At 39.7% G+C, this 19,828-nt stretch overlaps 1 protein-coding gene across 5 annotated transcripts in view; it reads right to left on the bottom strand.

Moving 5' to 3' along the window:
• Positions 1–19,828, bottom strand: part of LOC131331365 (BEACH domain-containing protein B) — a 49,968-nt gene that overhangs the window by 5,186 nt on the left and 24,954 nt on the right. For 4 of the 5 annotated variants that reach the window (XM_058365260.1, XM_058365261.1, XM_058365262.1 and 1 more), the window contains 20 exons: positions 18,826–18,999; positions 18,475–18,635; positions 18,069–18,384; positions 17,539–17,971; positions 17,050–17,386; positions 16,708–16,896; positions 15,533–15,794; positions 15,196–15,387; positions 14,888–15,106; positions 14,601–14,789; positions 14,148–14,263; positions 6,400–6,855; positions 6,056–6,269; positions 5,175–5,396; positions 4,582–5,067; positions 4,196–4,507; positions 3,653–4,099; positions 3,520–3,566; positions 3,341–3,434; positions 2,935–3,141 (listed from right to left, as the gene is read on the bottom strand). In XM_058365260.1, coding sequence (XP_058221243.1) covers positions 2,935–3,141; positions 3,341–3,434; positions 3,520–3,566; positions 3,653–4,099; positions 4,196–4,507; positions 4,582–5,067; positions 5,175–5,396; positions 6,056–6,269; positions 6,400–6,855; positions 14,148–14,263; positions 14,601–14,789; positions 14,888–15,106; positions 15,196–15,387; positions 15,533–15,794; positions 16,708–16,896; positions 17,050–17,386; positions 17,539–17,971; positions 18,069–18,384; positions 18,475–18,635; positions 18,826–18,999 — 5,073 coding nt within the window. The remainder of the gene's footprint in view (positions 1–2,934; positions 3,142–3,340; positions 3,435–3,519; positions 3,567–3,652; positions 4,100–4,195; positions 4,508–4,581; positions 5,068–5,174; positions 5,397–6,055; positions 6,270–6,399; positions 6,856–14,147; positions 14,264–14,600; positions 14,790–14,887; positions 15,107–15,195; positions 15,388–15,532; positions 15,795–16,707; positions 16,897–17,049; positions 17,387–17,538; positions 17,972–18,068; positions 18,385–18,474; positions 18,636–18,825; positions 19,000–19,828) is intronic. The other variant, XM_058365263.1, reaches the window with a different exon arrangement.

The raw sequence follows: 19,828 nt of genomic DNA, 5'->3' as shown, positions 1-19,828 counted from the left end.
ATGGGAGTCCCACACGGTAAGCCCGTGCGGGATCCCTTAGGAGATCCGGACTGTATGTGTGTGTGTGTGTGTGTATCTATATATATACACACACACACGTGGCGGTTCCAGAGACACCCAAAAAAACACCTCATAATTCCCGATAAAATTTTAATGATCCGAGCCGCTTAATGTGATCAGAACGTGATTTTAAGGGTACCCGCGAGAAATCGGCTTGATCTGAGCAGTTTTTAGCTTAGATTTAATGACCAGGTCAGTTAAAAACTGCTCAAACCATATTTTATAGAAACATATATGTATTTGTAGTGTTTGCAAACCATAGTTTATAGAAACAGCATTGAAACATAGCAGTTTCTATTTGAAGCTCTTGTTCATCAGGAAACCAGAAAAATAGAAAACGCGGAATGGGTGAAACTCAGCAGATTGCAAAGACTTTTGTTCAAGGTTCTTGCAAAGCTTTGCAGCGCAAGTACCTGTGATTCACAAAATACAAATGTGTCGACCAACCCTTTCTTTGGGCTAGTGGCAGTGGTGGTTCTTTGATGAGTCACTCCCTAGCACAACACACATTTAATTTCGTCTGTTGGGTGTCTGGAGGTCATTGGTGACCACCACCCATAAAAAAAAACCTATGAACCAGGTATGACATTTTCGTTGCCTTTTTCCTCAGGGGGTGATAATCAAGGACTTCCCTCCAAAACCATGCTTCTAAGTAAATTGTATGTTTTCCCTTTTTTGTTTGAATTGCATTTTCTGATTGATGTTGCATTGCTATAATAAGAAAGAATCAATAAAAGGTTTGGTGCTCTACGCAGAGCATTTCCGGAGACTAACCTCCTTTTTTCTTAACTTCCAGTTCAAAATTTTTCTTGATTTGGATCCACATCAAAAGCTACCATCCTTATTAGATCATCTAGTAACCCCAAAGCTTCAGTTGTCAGGAAATGGGCATAAAACGTATATCAAGTTCAATGTTTTCAAAGGCTAAGGGCATCAAGGCTAGATTATTGACAAAATCCTTGAGGCCTTCAAATTTGTGCTTTACCTTCCAAAAGCCTATACCTTGTCTGCGGGGCATTCACACAAGGTGCATCCTTCACAGGGGGCAGCAGTGGGGAATTTTCGCAACACGTAAAGCCTAAAAAAAATAGCAACCTACATCAGGGGAAAGAACGTAATGGAAGAGTACTCCAGTAGGTAAGGCATGACTCCACATCAGTGGAAAGATTGATTGCGAGCTTGTATGGGTTCATGGAGGTTGGTGACTAGGACTGCTAAGAACCTAGGCTTGATTCTAGATTGGGGTCTTTCTGCTGAGGTGCTTTGTAAAGACTAGTTTGGTTTCTTTGTTTGTTGTCTTTATTGATCAGAGTTTTATTTTGCTACAGCTAGGGCATGTCCTAGTGTAGTGTTTCTCAAGGCATCTCCTTGAGGTTTTGGGCTTGGTCCCTTTTATAAAAAAAATCTGGTCCCCAAAAAAAAAAAAAAAGCAACCTTGGAAGGAGCTCCTACTGCCCAAATACTCTTCCACAGAAAGTTACCTCCACAAGATATAGACATAACTTTAGCTTGTCAGTTGTTCCAGTGTGTAACTCTAACTACATACTTGTACGAATATACATATATCTAGGATTAGAGGAGCTTTTATTACTTTTACTTATCATTGTTATCATTCACTCTTCATTTGCATAATTTATAAATATTCTACGTACTTGTTAAATGTGATATGAAAACTATAAACGCATACGCCTCCAAGCCTCGAGGCCTACCCCTTGCCTCATGAGGTATAAAACTCATCTCATTGCGCATTAGCTTTTAAAAACATTGATCAAACTATTCAATACCCTCTCTCATGCTACCCTTCCCTACACAGGAAGATTCAAATACAGAAACCAGAATGCGAAAAGCAACAGATACAAATGGAGAGACTTGAACCCAAGATGTCAACCTCATACCCTGTTAAATCACCAATGTTACCTAAGCTTCAGCTATTCCGAAACGGTAAAAGAATGTAGTATGTCAAAGACTCAAAGCATCCAACAATCCCGACCCAACTACCATGCAGAAGAAGGCTATACAGACAAATTGATGCCTATGCATAAAATCTGTTTTTGTTGATAGCTCTTTAAAAAAAGCCTGTTTTTCTACAGAAATCCTATATTCTCATGCAATTTTAGCTTCCGTAGTTGCTTTCTTTCTGCTTTCGTCTTTCTTTCTCATAGATTCTATATTTCGTTTTCTTTTATTTGTTTGAAACCAATAAATTTTCTAAAGAAACTAACAATTTCTGCAATCCATACAACGCAAAATTGGGCCATGGCCCATGGGCTTTTTATGCTTGATATCCATCTTTTGCAGCTTTCATCTCCCCGTAATCTTCACATTGTATTTACTACTATTCTATGCACTGTGTCCACTTACATGCACCTTGTAGAAATTTTGGGAATCTTCTAGCATCTAATCTTATCGAACTGATCTTCCATGCTTTAGCCCGAATTACACAGAAAAAGTGCCCAACTCTAGGGAATAATGGTCTCATCAAGAAACTTAAGATTCTGAGCCAATTTCAAGGACTCGGAAAACATCAAAATCTGAGATAGGAAATGAGCTCCCACCACTATGGTTGGGGTACAATCCGTCAAATCATTATACCCCCTTGGCCCTTACCTTACCCACCCATCTCCATTCTCCACTATAAATAAGCAAGAAAAGGCAACACATGTACACTTAAAAAGGAGAAAAATGGAAACTAGCAAGTCAAGTTTCACACAGTACAGAGGACTCACCGGGTTTCCCTAAATTATGGCGGTGGTAATCCATAATTCTTTACTAACGAATTACGATGATTAGATAGATGAAAAGACTTGCTGCAAAAAATGGTAACACCAACCAAACTGTTCACAATTCCGTCGAAGCCATGGGCGAAGTACATACCTTGGCCCAAGGAGGAAGGCTAATTTCACCTAAGGGTTCACCATCTTGTTTTACTCCAAAATGATAAGAGTTTGAATTGACAAGAAACTCTGTCATGTAAAAGAACTCTGGAATCAACTCTTTAACATCACTTGTGTTTGACAGACAGTTCCGATAAGTGCCCTCAATGCTTTGAAAAAGACGATCTGCATGGTCAAACTTACCACCCTGAAAATTAACAGTGTAAGAATATATTTTCATATAAGTAAATCAAGGGACAGAAGGAGCTAGATTGACACAGAAAAAATAAAGACCTGAAGTCTCCGCAAAAAATAACAAATATGAGTTGATAAACGTAACTTCAATTTCAAGAGTATCACAAGGATTGGTCAAATTACAAGAAGGCAGAAATTATCAACAGCAATACCTGCAGAGCACGGTGGAGAGTGGTAAATGGCTCTAATCTAAGAAGGTAAAAGAGCACAATCCCCATGCTTGAGTAATGAGATCCATAGTAGAAACTGCAGTAGGATGTAAATGAACAATTAGTTATTAGAGTATAATAGTCCAGCACAATTTTCATGCTGAAACAGTGTTGAAGATTACTTGGGAATATCAGGATCACAAAAGCTATGGTATCTATCTTCAAAAACCTGCAAATGAAAAAAACAATCCAATGGTCACATATGTACTCTAAAGAGGGACAGAGTACAAAAAACAGGAAACAAAATGACCTAACCTCAAACCGTTTAGGATCCAGTGCACCAACAGGTTTTGAAAGATCCCGAAAAGTTGATGACTTGTTGAAGTCAAGAGTCTCTGAGGAATAATCAGCTAGTACCCAAGGAAACACAGGATACTGGGTTAAATCATTATAAGATCTTCCTGCAAGTGTATTGAGTACCATTAGGTATTCAAAGTTTGTCATTTCCCTTCTCCTCCAGCTTTCTCTGGCAGTTTCTGCCATCTCCAATGCCACACGTCTATCAACAAAGGAAATAATTCCATTCTTGTCCTTGTATCCCTTTGGAATAGATTCATTTTTGTTGGCAACTATCAAGGTTCCGACATCTTTTGCATCTTTCTGTGATATGAAATTCAAAAATATAGGAGCAACCGAATCATTGAAGAAAATCTCTATTGCCGTGTACCTAAGCAAGTACCGAGTCCAATGGACAGCCTTTACCTGAAGTCACCAATGAATAGGAACACAAAAAAAATTACCCCGCAAGAGAGATTTACTAAAGATGAAATCAGAGAGAACAATGTACATTTTCATTACCTTGCAAATGTTCCATCTTCGGTGGCGCTTAATATTTTTGGGTTGCTTTTGTAGAACATTTCCCTCAACAGTTTCTTTGTTTTCAGAAGCATTCCCTTTGTCAGAATCCAAATGGAAATACAGATTCTGCTTTTGAGCTTCTCCCAATTGATCAGGCTTGCCTGAATCATGAAAGCTCTTAAAAACAGACGATCCCCCAGTACCTTCCACCAAAAACTCACTGAAGAAATGCAACACACTTTTCATGACCGCCAAACGTCCACCTAATTTTCTCTTTGGTGTTACAAGTACACATGGAACAGACATAAGAACCTGAAAAAGGAAAGCAGATGTTAGAAATGCTGCTAGAGCACCCTTTGGTACGCCTGACAACCATTCTAACATACCTCACTAGGTTCTTGCCCTGATAATGGAGGGGAAGAATCCTTTCTGTCTTGAAAATTCTCCTTTTGATCAGTGCTGTCTTTTACAGGCTCAGAGCCGTTTCTGTCTGAGATATCCTCAGAAACTGAGGCCTTTTGCCAACTTGTTTCAGTGTCATTTTCAGTGGGTTCTGAGGACCCCTCCTCAGTGATTTTGCGAACCCCTTTCAGTAAAAAACGCTTCATTTGCTCTGGAATATGCCCCCCGAAAGCAGATTTGCTTTCATTAACAGGAAGAATAGCCTCATTACTGCATCCAGTGGATGGGGGATGGGTCGGATGACAAAGCTTTTCATCAAAATGATAATTTCGTCTTAACTTGGGCCTACGCCTCCATGCATCTTCAGTTTTGTCAAGCTTCCAATATGTTAGGGTATCATTGGGAAAAGGATTTGCCGACCATGGTCCCCTCTCATCAATCAGACTGCGAAACATGTGTATCCATTTTTCCTGTTGCACCAGTAAGTATAGTCCAAAGCAGTTAATGCACAAATTCATGACAGATGGCAACAAACCAAGATAATGAAGTATAACTTAACATAAGACTATATGCTTACAGCAACTATTTGCTGTTCTTCCTCATGACCAAGCTGGAAGGAAGCTCTTCTGCTATCATCAGAAGCAAGAATCGTGTTTAAGCTACTCTTTATCTCATCTTCAAAAGCATTCCTCTGGCTAGAATTGGTGGATGCATTTTCATCAATCCGAATACGGAGCTCATGCAACTGTCTGGAGCGATCAGTTTTTGAAGTCTTTATATACTTCACCTCATCAGCAACCTGCATACAAATTATTTTTGAAAACACAGTTAAAAGAACGGGGCTCATGCTAGTCAGCAGAAATGATACATAAAAATTAAATAGTCAATTCGTAAACGTCAATATCTACTACCAGATGCCTGGCTTCGCAAGTACAAATATAGATTCTTCAACTTTGTGCAAACAGCTGACCACATGGAAATCATGTAGTATTTTTCTTAAATTTTACCCAATTGGTGAATACAAGTAAGATTAAAAGATGAAAGAAAACGGTCATCTCTGAGAGAACGAGATAGATTATGGGTGAGAGTTGGATAGATAGCTCTCGGGTAGTCAGGTGATAGTTTGCAAAGAATTCAAAAACTGTGCAAAAACAACACTCGTAGTCATCCTCACATACTACTTTTGACCAACGTTTGAAAGTAGCTGATACGCAACATAATGAATAGTACTTCAACATTTTTCATACTCCAATTTTTATGTATGTCACTGAATAGCATAACCCCCGCAAGACAGCAGGTCTTCTGGAGCCAATTTTGAAGAAACACGTAACTAACTGGTGTAATGGTGTTATTGTTAAGGAGGATCTGGAAGATATATGACGACGTGCACCAGTAGCAGTACAAGGTGAATTGTATTAACAATAACGGAAAGGCAGAAAAATAAAACTTGGTGCCCACCGCAGCACACACTCGGTCTTTCTGAATCAGATTGTGGAGGGTGCCTGTTTCTTTGGCATTGCTGCCTGAATCTGCAGACTCGTCTCTGCCAATTATACTAGTCACAAGAATTGATTTACCACAATTAACAGTTTCTCGAATCATATGTGAAATAACATGAAATCGAGCGCCATCATCCTGCATTCCATATTGTGATCTAACAGCAAGCAAGCCCCTGTACACAAAGAAAATGGTGTCACATATATTGAGAATGATGGAGGAATTACATACTCTGTACTAATTTTAACGCCCAAGTGACAAATAAAAGCAATTGCTAGTGAAGATAATATGCAATATTACAGTACCAAATGAAAAGCTGCAATCTGCTCTTGCTTTGCTCATCGTCAACAGCCAGAAGATAAGGCAGAAGTGGAATGATCTGTTGGACACAACGAGATGCTCTTTCTAGAGAAGATCTACAAAGATACAGGATGACAAGGCGGAAGACAATTCTAGGGCACTTCTCTGCTCTCAACAACATAGCCTTGTCAACATTTTTGTTCGGTTTTCCACCCAATGCACTGCTAAGACCCCCTGATACAACAACTGCAGCCATTTCCGCAGCAGGAATATTTAGCGATTCTACTAACCCACGTGCTCTTTGGCCAAAAGATGGGCCCACTGCGGATGAAGATTTTGGTAACATCTTGCTTGGTGCCTTTCCATTCATCTGACAGATAATGATCCACAGATTATCATATAAATTCCACCAATCATCATCAATCATCTCATCCTTATACATGGCACGCTCTTCGGATACCCTGGGATTCGCACAGATAGAGTTCCAAAACCATTAGTGATAACAATATAACTCACAGCATATAGACAAAAAAAAAAAGTTGTTAGAATTTTCAACTAGCAGAAGTATTTCTTGTACTTGTGAGCACCAAACAGCCCTAGCAATTAGGGATGGCAACGGGTCGGATCAGAGTCGGATTTTGCTTCCCCCAAACCCGAATGGGTGATACACCTCCGAACCCGCCCCGATCCCCGTCGAAGGATTTTTCAGGCTCCCCTAACCCGCTCCTAACGGGTATCGGGTTCCCCGAATAGCCCCGAAAATATTTTAGAACATTATACTTGCAGGAAAATACCCAAAGAAGAGCAGTAGAAAAAAATTATGCCACCAAGCCCACCATAAACAAATAAACAAGAAAAAATCTGTCATATGTAAACACAAGCAGCAAACCGTAGTGGGAGAACACTGAGAAGAAGTAGATCTGGCTTTGAATGAATTTAAAACCCTTATTCTTATTTTTTGATTTCGATTTAGAGAGAGAGAGAGAGAGAGAACTGCTGGTGGTTGGTGGTCTGCTATGTAGTAGGCGGTGCTTACCCTAGCATCTCACATATATATGATGGGGTTAGATTGTAATATAGCATATCTCCTGTGTAAAAAAAAAAACTATATGTAAATGTTTCGGGTCGGGGTCGGGTCGGATGCTTGCATAATCGAACCCGAAACCGAAAAAAAAACACAAAATTTTCATCCAAACCCGATCTGAAATCCGAAAAGTAGAACGGCGATCCACCTCGATCGAATCGGGTACAGAGCGGAGGCAGATCGGGCCGGTTCCAAATGCCATCCCTACTAGCACTTTTCTCAAGTAAGGTTTACAGACTCCATACCCTGGCACCTTTTCTCCTAGATAAGGAGATGATTGTGAAGCAAAGTCCCACATCAGCGTGAGGACACCCTCACTAGTCACTTCCATAGCTAGCTTTGGGGGTTGAGTTCTACCCAAGACTGTCTAACATGATATGGAGCTAGGTACCAGAGATGGGTAGGGTGCGTGTCTCCTACATTGTGAGAAACCAAATTTGTCCCACATTAGGGAAACTTGGGAAATAAAGGTATTATATAATGGTTTGCATCAAACTACTGTATAACCTGAGGTTAACCTTTTGAGCCACATGGTTAGGCTAATGATTAATAGGTCAGTTGGTGCGGGTCGTTACATGCATGCAGCAGGTGCTACCGAGTGAGCACCCCGTGCATGAGGGAGGGTGTGAAGCAAAGTCCCACATCGCTTGGGTACCAAAGTAATATGAAGTATATAAGCGTGAGGCCACTCTCACTTCAATAGTTAGTTTTTGGGGTTGAGTTCTACCCAAGACCGTATAACAATGACCTATGTATACTTCAATGAGAATAACACCTCCAAAAATTGACTATTTAGCTGATTCCAAGTAATCTGGAGAAAGGCTAGTTGAGATGAGTTGATTTGATAAGTTGCACCAAATAGCCGAAGCCCTAGCCTTAAATGCAAACTCCAAGCTCTAAAATTCAACTGTTCATATTAGCCTTAACCACCCAAAAGAAATCTGGTTATAAAGAAATTCGGTTATTAACTTTCACAGTAAACTGAAAAAAAGAAATGATATAAACCCTAAGAACAAACTTCAACAACTTATTTATGCAAATCAGGTAAGCCATTAGACAGTGACACTTCTTGACTGCTCTATATTTTGCAAACTAGAAGCGAAGTATACCAGGCAGGATCATAACAACTTATAGCTCATTTCACTATATCAGGCCGAAGCAAAGTATATCAGACAGTGACACATCTGCTTCATCAAGGATTACGATATATGTTTGCATCTTACCCACTTTCCTAGAGTGAACAACCATACTCCAGTCGACACCAATTGAAGTGTCAGTTAAAAGTGCTAAAGTTACAATTGCTCCTTTCACTAGGAAGAGATATGAACTAGGTGGAATTTTAAAACCAGCTAGGGAGCTGCTCCCTCCAGGATTTAAATCAAGGAGAAGAATGGGAAGTCCATGAAAGCAAGTGGATTTAGAGATAGAATGGACCACAACTGATATAATATATTGATTGTAAATTTTGCATGTTATACTGCTTAACACAAAAAACAGTGAGCATAATTGGTTGGACCCAAAAGCTACATGATCCTTAGTGATGCAGTAGGTTTAAGGGTATGTATGTCATTTTGAGTTCTTTGTAGTAGAGGGTCTATAAATAGGAGTCTAGAGTGCTCATTAGGTAGCTTTTGATTATGGTAACTGATAACGCCACGACATTTTGTTCTAAATTTCTAATGCCACAACACTTTCACTCAACTGACTGTTACAGTCTCTCTCTACACCCATGCATCACCCCGTCTTGTAACTCCCTCTTCTCCTCCACAGCCAACACAAGACCTAATTTTCTCCTTCTCCTATGTCCCATTTCTCACTTGAAACCAACCACCACTGCTCAGTGCCCACACTGAACTTCCCTTCAATTAAATCTCACCGTCATGCATATCGTGTAATTATAATCTGTTCCCCTACTTTGTTTCTCCCAACCCTCAATCTCCTCGTATATTAGGCTGTAAAATATCTGGTTGTGTGAGGGTGAGGGGATAAATGTTTGAGTTCAATTTGGGAAATGTCACGAAACAGATTCGCACCAGTGAGTCGGTGACGTCGATCACTCTCCCTTCTCCATTGGTGTCATCCCTAGCTAACTTTCCGGTCAAATTATTTTTCGTAGAAGTGAGAAAGCTGAAAAATGAGATTGCAAAGAGTGGAAACGAGAGAGAGAGAGAGAGGGGGGCAAGTGAAAAGAGAGCAGAGAAGAATAGGGAAAGTAGACCATGACAGTAATTTTGTAGTGAGAGAGAGAAACGGAATAAGGGAAGCAGAAATAAATAGAGTGGAAGAAAGGTGGAGGGCAAACTTTTCGAAATACATAAAACAATCATGGCTCCAGCAATTATTGTTGTGGCATTATAGCCATCCTTGATTATTAAGAATATTGAATATATTGATTGAAACATAGTTTCTCTCTCTACCCTCTAGGGTTTATTCCCTTGAATGGGATTTTGCTCCTTTCTTTGAATCTTTGGTTCCCTTCGGTATTTTGATTGCATCATTTGGTATCAGAGCTTCTAGGCTCGATCCCCACCGTTCATCTCGTCGGAAACCTAAACCTCGCTGGAAAAACTCGCCGGAAACCTAAAACAGTGCTGGAAAACCTAGCCGGAGCCCCTATTCCACTCAAAATCCCCTTGTACAGCTCTGAAATGGGTTCTGGGTGTTCAAAAATTACTGTACAGTGCTCAAATCTGTGTTTACAGTTTCGATTCTATTTGGGCTTGTCTCGTTTGTTGCTATTTGCTTCAATTTCTTGCGGTTTGTTGTTGGGTTGTCACTATTTGGAATCATTTGTGTCGATTGATTGTGATTTGAGGTTGTTCGTGTACTGAGTTGGCTGGTTTTCATTATTTGGGGTTGATTTGCTTGTTTGGAGTTGATTGTGGTATTGTAATGGCTCAAAGAGATAGAGGAAGAAGAGGTACAAGTAGAGATGATATGGGAGATTTTGGTGATGAAATTGATACTTATGGCAATTCAAATTGCAAGAGGAATGAGATTAAAGAGTTGAGTGAACAAGTTGCTACCTTGTATGACAAGGTGCGGTGTTTGCAACGTCCAACCAAAAGGCACTAGAAATTCATTATGGTGCTCCGCATTGGCATAGAGCAAATTTGGTTGGATTTGAATACACATCGGTGAACGATGTTGATAATGAACTTCCCAAATTTTGTGGAAGCCCACTAGAGTTGGTTGATTGGTTGGTGTGTTCAAATATTATTTTGTTACCAAAGAAAAGAAGGTGAAGTTGGCATCTACTTGCCTTAAGGGGAGAGTTTTGGATAGGTGGACACAACTCAAAGTTAGTCGACAAATGAGAGGCAAAGAAAAGATTAGGTAATGGGATAAGATAAAGAAGATGCTCAAGGAAGAATTCTTACATTTCAATCAACATCCCAATGCTGATTCCTTGACTAGTTTTGGTAAGAGCAAGTCCTTAGGGGCTGTCCCAACTGAAAATCAATTTTTAATCGGCACGTAGGAGGCTAGAAGTCTGTCACCTAACGGAGTATTCAAATGCTTCAAGCTTGGAGAACCATTTCTTGAGTTGAAAGTTGGTGAAAAGGCTTGTGAGCCCGTTCTTGATGCTCTCTGTCGATGAGGTGAAAGAACCAAGTTGTAATGATGATTATGAGTACACTAATGTTCCAATCTATGATGAGTATCCAAGTGACGATATTCATGTTTCTATCTTTGATGAACCCTCACATGAAGATGTTGAGGATGATCCCGTCTATGGGGCTAGAGGTGATTTAGATGGCGTTCCCATATATGACAAGTTTGAAGAAGAGTTTGGTGAAGATGAATAGAAAGGAGGACTTATCCTACCGATCAATGAGCCTTTCTTGACACCTTTGGAAGATAGTGGGCAAGTTTTGGAGGCAAGCCATGATGTAGAGGAAAGTTATGACTTTGAGATTGATGATTACTTTCAACACCTATCTTCCAAGTTATCGGTAGAGCAAGAGATGCAAGATGCACAAGTTTGTGTTGTGGTGGTGCCCGAACAAGTTCCAAAGTTGCCGAAAGAGGGAGTAGACTACTTGGTGCTTGAAGATCCTTTGGGTATGGTTTTAACTCGAGCAAGCCTTGGGTATGAAGTGAAGTTGGACCTTCAGCACTTCGTGTTAGATGATTCTAATTCTTGGTGTGCATTGGGAACAAGAGTCATGACCTATTACTTTGATATGTTTCTACACAAGAGGCATGCCAAGTGGGTGATCTATTTGCACACAAGGATGGACGTTGTGGATGTACACAAACGAAAGCTCGTATTGAATATGGTTTATTGCATAAGGGGTGATGATGGTCAATAAAATGTGGCTACATGCCTAACCCGAAGCTTGCATGCTTTATGTTTTTTTATTATTATTTGTGTCTTGTGTCTTGTTGTCCAACTTGAGGACAAGTTGTTGTTTTGTAAGAGGGTGTACGGCTCCGTTCCAGAAACCTTCTTAAAAAATAAGTAGCTTATTTCACATTTTCAAATTCAAAAATAATTTAAATGAAAAATAATTTTTCAATTTTTTTTGCATCGTATAAAAGATCTCAATGAGATGTTTCAAACAAGATCCATATTGAATATTTTTAGATTTCAACAAGCCCATAATTTTTGAGCTTGAAATTGCCTTCTAAAAAAATAAGGGTTTTTTTCCCGTTCTAGAACGGGGCCTAAGAGGGCAAATCTGATACAGTAGATTTAAGGGTATGTATGTCATTTTGAGTCCTTTGTAGTAGAGGGTCTATAAATAGGAGTCTAGAGTGCTCATAAGATAGCTTTTGATTATTAAGAATATTGAATATATTGATTGAGACATAGTTTCTCTCTCAACCCTTTGGGGTTTATCCCCTTGAATGGGATTTTGCTCTTTTCTTTGAATCTTTGATTACCTTTGGTATTTTGATTGCATCACTTAGGCAACCAGCTTCACTTTTGGCACCCAAAGTTCATGAATGCATCTAGTTCCATCTTTCTTTCATTAGTTAACCCATCATTTTCTTGAAAAGAGATTATATCACCGTGGCAGACTTTAAGCCGATCTTTCAACAGCTGATTTGATAAGAGACAAGGCAGGCTGGCTAGGAGACATCTGACTTGCTTACCGGAACTCCTTCTTTCAAAGAGACGATTTGTGAACAGACAGGAGAGAGGCTTACCTACTTTCTAAGATTCATGGGTCGAAGCGAAAGGAGCAAAGGAATGAAAGGGTCCTAGCATGGTCCCTACCCCAAGAGGGGGGATTGCTTTCACCACTTTCTATCTCAGTCAATGGGTGTCACAGCAAAAGACAAAACCTATGGATTGGCTTTCTTTCCTCTGACCGCTGAGCTTGACTTTGAAACCAAAGCATGCTTCAACGCCGGACCTCCCTCGACAACCAGGATGAACTCTTGCCTTTACAGATCGATTTTAAAAATCTCCTTTATCTATGCTGAGAGATGAACCCTTAAATCTACATTTTCACAGTTTAGGTGATTAAAGCATTTTCGTCCAATAACAAAGTAACTGGTGTGAAAAATTAGCACCAACTAAAATAAATAGGAAATAACTCCTTAACAAGAGTTCTACCGCGCCTCCTCCCCCCAACCGCTCGCTGGCTTCTTCTCCTGGGTGTCGCCAGGTGGCCTAACGGCGTGGTGCGGGTTGGCGGTGGTGGAGGCATGTATCGTGATGCTACCCACCACCCCTGGGTGTGTTTTGGTTGTGCTTAACGGCAGTGGTGGCATTTCGACAGCATTTCAGGACAGTCATGGATATGGGCAGTGGATCTGCTCGAGCTTATGAGGGAGATGATGAACTGACATTGTTGTGAGGTTGTCGGTTGCTCTGATCGTTTATGAGGACTGAACTGGTGGTCTCTCGGCGGTCACAGCGGAACTGCGGGAACGGGTGAGGATTGCAATGGTGTAGCTCTCGGCATCTGGTCAATCTGGGTTTGGCCAAGGGGTTCTCTGGTGGTGGTTGGGTTGCTGGGAGAGGGTCTTCAGCATGGGTGGTTGGCGGCGAATTTCTGCTTTGGGTTAGGGGTTTGGGTGTTAGGCTGGGCTTGGCCGGGCTCGGCTTGTTTTCAGGCTGGGCTTGGCCCGTCTTTGAGCTAATTGTTGTCGATCTAGGTTGGAGACCCATTGGTTTTTGGGCTTGGCCCAATGGGTGTTCCTGGGTTGGTTTCTTGCTAACCTTGGTTTTGGGTCTCAGGTGAGCAGAGGATAGTTCTTAGCTTAGCTTAGGATTTGATGCCATCATTCCTTGTCCCTTTAATCATTGTAACAATTTCAATGATTAATTAATTAATTTTTTTCTGTTCAAAAAAAAAAAAAAAACAACTGTTCTACCAGTGAGAAATGAGGAAGAACTACAAAATGGGGAAGCACAGCTTTCTAGTTCTTATCTTTGCAGAAAACAAACCTCTTCACACAGGTATAGCAGGGACATATAGCAGTAGAATACAAAATTCAAACATGTAACCGCGCTTCAGATGCCTCAGTACAGTTCAACTAAGAAGCCTTAATCCTAAATGACCCACAATTCAACTTTAATTTTTTTAGTTTCCAATTACTCCCATATAACCAAAGCCAAAAGTAGAATAGAGTATTCAAATTGTCACAATAAACAGGAATGTGAAGGAGAAACTAATTCAAAATAAAATGACCAGTCTTCAGAGCTGATACCTGGATATGTGGTCATCATTTTCTCCTTGTAAAGCCTCGTATAAGGCAGAGCTGAGATCCTTGTGACTATCTAACTCTAGGAAATCCGGAAAAAGTTCTGAGCTACTTGTAGGAAACTGTACAGGCCACACAAAAAAAGTTACTTTTCTTCCTTGGCTACTCAAAGAGCACATAGAAGGAGAAACGAAAACTATTTCATGGTAGCAGAAGCTGATAATCACATAATGATGCATCACTGATGCTAGAAGCACCAAACCCACCTATTTTTATCAAAGCAATGGGAAGTCTGAATCATGTTCATACCAAAAGTTGAAGATAAGAACGTAGCTGACGAAAACGTGAGCATATGAAAGACAAAGATCTAGTTATTTTGTTGTCCAAACCACACATCGAACTGGATTACCGGAATGTTAGGATAAATATCAGACAAAAAGTTCGAATCAAGTACTCAACTATGTTGATTACCGGAATGTTATGATAAATTTCAGACAAAAGCATCTCATCAATTAGCCTGAGAAGATATAGTGTGTTGTCTCGACATGGCTGCGAGATAAAAATGTTGTCTCCAGAAGATAAATCTATAAGCCTCCTCATTAAATCACCATATACATCACGAAGCAGGCATTGATATGAAATTCCACCCTGCAAAAACAAAAAACTTGCTGAAGCAGATTCATTCTCACTTCTAAGCCGGAACTATCACACCTATTTACATTGCAAGAGAGACAATAACAACAGACCTTGTCACCAAGCAAAAGAAGAAAATTCACTGTTTCCTCTAGGTGTTGCCAACCACCTTTCACAGACTGCATATAGTAGCAAAGAACTACACAGAATAAATTCCTCACATAACTCAGCTCATTTATCTCGGTGTCACTGTGCACTCGTGACTCCATTTGGTAGTTTTTCAATGTATGAAGCCGTATACAAGCCATCAACCACGAATTCCATCCATTTTCCTGCAAAAAGGTAACTTTTTATCAATTTATGTGAGATAACACTCCTTTGTTAGGGTATACTTTGAAAGAGAAATCTAATCAGTTTTTACCATTAGGGCTTCAATGTTTGAAGAATTTGAATCGAGAAGTTCCAGTAAATCTCCTATTACTTTTATTCTTGCAGCTACATCCTCGCACCCAGACAAGAATCTGAAAATAAGGACCAAGATCTGAGGAAGGAAAAACTGAGAGTTGTTTCCCCGGCTTCTCTGCCTGTCAAGCTGGATATGTTTCTGTAAAACCTGTAGAGCACAATTTAAAGACAGCCACTCAAATAGGTAAATAAAAAATTAACCACCACGGTCAACAGACAAGTAACAATACTAAAACTAATACTAAACTACCATGTGAACATAGTAGGCAAGACTCAAACATATATTATATTACCTGCTTTGGGCTAGCACCACCAAGGAGAACATCAAACAAACTAGCACACAGGAGATCAGTCTGAGGAAATCTGAACAGCCTATCAGACATGGCAGAGAAAATTGGTTGCATCCTCAAGCTGATTTTTCTATGGCCCTCAGAGAGGAATTTGGATCTGCCAACTGAAATGCTGAAAAATTTTGATCCCTTTTTCTCAGATGGAAGACCGACCAAAAGTCTTCCCAGGAACTGCAAGCTGAGCAATCTGATGGGCTCAGAGTCCCTAGCATAAACAAAGTTCCAAGAGACAACATTCGAATCATTGCATAGCAAAGCTCAACAACAGAACTCGCATAGAAAATATAAAGAAAAGAAACATTAAACAAGAAACATGCAAAAAAGCACTTCTAAGTAATAAAGTGTAGGGCGAGATGTAAGGAAAGCTTCTCTCAATAATGCAACAAAACAGTTAACTCATCTGCAGCACAATCACTTGAAAAAGAGTGGCACCCAAAACATCTTCGAGATCAGAACCACATGCCATACTGTGCCTAATATATTCCAACTTTACGTACACAAAAGAACGGTTGAATCTAATTAACACCAAGTATGATTAAAAACAATAGTAAGCCTTGGTGGTAAACCTTGTTTGGCTTGACAGAAAACAAGGGACAAAGATAGAGAAAAGAAAGAACAAAAGGAAATCAAAGGGAAATTGCTAGATTTCAAAACAAAGGAAGTTTTATTAATTCCATCCTATTAGCTTCACTTTAGGCTAAGTTTTGTTTGATTTGGTAAGCTTCACTTTAATCGGAAGGAAAACCTTCTAAACAAAAATTTGGAGCAAAAGTCATGAAAAGAAATGAAAGAACAATGCAGAGACTATAGAACCGTAACTTGAAGAAATATATTATTTGCTTTGGCCTTTGAGAACCTAGAACATTCTATGACCAAACCACATCAAGTTGAAATCAGCTAGTCCTATGTTTAACCTCATGAAATCTAAATTTAACAAATTATCTTGCAGAGAGTCATTAGTCGAAGTTATATTGCACAGCAAGTTGATGATACAAAGAGTGGTAAGCAAAATATGGTATATGTTGGATAACTAGTAGTCAAATCAATATAGAAACAGAAATAGTTCTGTGCACATAGATCAAAATTCATCATTTTTCAACTTAGTATAAAGGACATACCTCTGAAGAAGATTTACAAATATTTGGCAGCCACCAAGTGAATCGACTTGTTCCAGGAATGAAGCAAGCAGTGGTTTCTGTGAAACAGCACGAATAACCATATGCAAAACATCTTCAATGCATGCCATATCCTGACTTGTCTCAAAAAACGCAATAAGAGCCTTTATATCTGACGCCTCAATGTTCTGCCTGGATTTCCCCATGTTTGAATAAAGATTTGTGAGAAGGAATGCATGAGTAAGGTCTACTTTATCAGCATAGACATCATTGACGAAGTAAGCAGGAAAGACAGAGTACATACTGGAGGCAAAAATACAAGGCATTCCAGTAAAGAAACTGTACCTAAGACTCATCTCCCCAAGACTCAATAGAAGAAGGCGAATTTTATGTATTTCTTCCTGACTTGGTCTCTCTCCAAGAACTTCTTTCGTTATGGGATGCAAAAGAGGCTTGCCCCCCATAGCATATTGGCATTTTGCACTGCCCCAATAAAATTGGCTTATTATATCAAGAACTCGAGGGAGTCGACACAGACTCTTAAGAAGCCTGGGATCATTATCAAATTGTTGAATGAGAAACATGTACAATTCACGTTGCACCTTGTAAACGGTGTAGACCCAGACAAGAGGATTAAGAAATATATTAGATATAGCATCTCTCACAAGCAGCTCAGACAAACCTGGATGGCATCAATAGAATATGTGAGTACTCATGTTTAGGAAAATTGCTACTGAGTATATGAATTCAGCAAACTTATAAGCACATGCATCCAAACAAGAAATTGCTTGTGTTTGAAAAAAGAAGAGAGAACTCAGAGTATGTGATTAGTACCACAATTTGCAACAACGCTGAACATATGCTTAAAAGCTGAAAGTGTTTCCATATTCAGTTGCTGTGGTGGAACTGACTGTAATAAAAACCCAAGTATTGAAAATCCAGAAAGAAGAAGCATCTGCTGTTGATTGGCTAAATTCTCATCTAGGACAGAAGCTATTATCTCAATGACTTCTGCAGTTAATCGCTCTTTCATGATAGGTGCAAGGAAACCTTGTCCAGATTGGCTAATTTCTTCATTTTCATACAACTCTGTCTGAGTGAAAAGAGGAAAAAACACAGAAACACCTCCAACGCAATAAATAATTTGTTGTAGCAAGCGTCGTGAACATAACTGCGTCCCAACCATCACAGTTGCTTCAAATGGATTCTTATCCAACGCATAGTCAGCCAGTGGGGAGACATTGTACAAAGTCCTGCCACTGCTTGCCTGAGAAAAGGAAACCAAGATTGCTGAGTTTCTTGATGGCCAAAGAACTAAGCAAAAGCTTAAGCACAACGATCACTTCTATAATAAGAAAAAGAACCTGTGCATTAAGTCCAAATATTATTTTGGACGCAAGACCATCTTTGGCATCAAAAATTCCACCAGGCATTGGGCTATCTGAAGATATAGCAATTTCATTGTCAAGGAATGCATACATATAGCTTGGTCCCAAGGAATAGATGCCCTGCACTTGTTCAGAAGTAATGGCATCGCTAAACATATAAACTGGGCCAATCTGACCGAGAAAAGGAGATGAATCTTTGATGCTACACATGGCATTCTCGTCTTCGTATGGAGGCAAATTTATTTTTGAGCCAATCGTGCAACTAGTCATTGACTCGTTAACTTTTGCATACCTGAGCCATGGGATAAAGTAAGTTGGGGAAAAAAGGTCAATTTCAAGGAAAGAACAAAAGAGTTAGACACTGTTTACAAGATGGAAATACCTGCATTTCTCGGATGATACAAGAACTCCATCAACATAACACTTCAGTAGGCTACCCCCAGAAAATGCTCTACCAATGCTATGAGCTATACAAAGGAAATGCCATTTCTTTCTAACTAAGTTAACTTGCATAGAAACGCACTGACGTTTCTGGTTAATCGACTGCAAAAAAAAATAATAATAATAATAAGGGTAGTTGGGAGGAGAGAGAGGAGGGGGAATCATTTGTGGACAGTACTATCCAGCCAATAAAATAAAGACACAGTGTTTCATAATGCACTGAAAGTTCCTCATTCACTTACGAATCGCGAAACAGACAACCAGAAATCCCTCCAGGCAAAAAGATCTTTACCTCATAAATCAGCTTGTCTTTTGCAAGCACTGCCAAGCACCCTCTTCCGTTTTCTGTGAGAAAACTGAAAAGCCCCATTGTCCCACTTCTGGGAAAATTTTCTATTCTGAGCCAACAAGAAAAAGAAAATCCCTTATTCAGAGGCCACTGTACAGGCGTCTTAATAACAATTCCCTGCATGGATGAAAAAGGAAAAAGAAAACCCAAAGAGGTGTAAGACACAGTGGCAAGTTGGATACTTGGATCTGGTAGATGCATTTGTGCACAAGCGTTCAACTAAAGCAGGATAACATAGTAGTTTTCAGAAACAGAAGTTCAGTGGTGCCAATATTGGCAATCTACAGTTGACGACTTTAAATCCACAGCTTCTGAATGTGTCAAAAACATAAAGGCACAGCCTACATCATACATGGGAACAACTCAGCACAATGGTGGCAGTGACTCTAGTAAGATAAAGGAAAAAAGGAATCCAGCGATTCAACTACATAGCAGAATAACAGTTACTGTTCAATCCCCAAGCCCTCTTTTCAGTAGGCTTGGTGAGAGACATCATCCAAAAAGCCCACCACTTCTCTCGCTCTATACCTACCAGACACTTGATATTTCAACAATTTTCCCTCGTTAAAACTCCAAAGAGTAGATAATGATCCATCTCACAGAATATCTACTGCCTGTGTCAAAATACCGCTTAATCTCCAACCAAAATGTCCTGCTGGCTAATATGATGCAACAATACATTTGGATAATATTTGTAATATTAGTATGGACAGTTGTCTGATGGGACAGCACATCTCATTTCGGCCTTTACTCCCATACCATTGTTACTCCCTAAAAATCCGTAAGCTGCTTTCCCTTTTTCACCTTGCACCAGTTAATCAGCATCATAGTAGACCCTAAAAATATGTACCTAAAAAAAATCTGAATACGGAATAATTCTTTTTTTTTTTTTTTTTGATCCGCTATGGAATAATTCTTTGATCCTAACATAACTTGCTTATTTATG

The sequence above is a fragment of the Rhododendron vialii genome, chromosome 6a (assembly GCF_030253575.1).
Source record: "Rhododendron vialii isolate Sample 1 chromosome 6a, ASM3025357v1".
Lineage (NCBI taxonomy): Eukaryota > Viridiplantae > Streptophyta > Magnoliopsida > Ericales > Ericaceae > Rhododendron > Rhododendron vialii.
The sequence above is the reverse complement of the archived record's forward strand: the minus strand, read 5'-3'. Positions and strand labels throughout refer to the sequence as shown.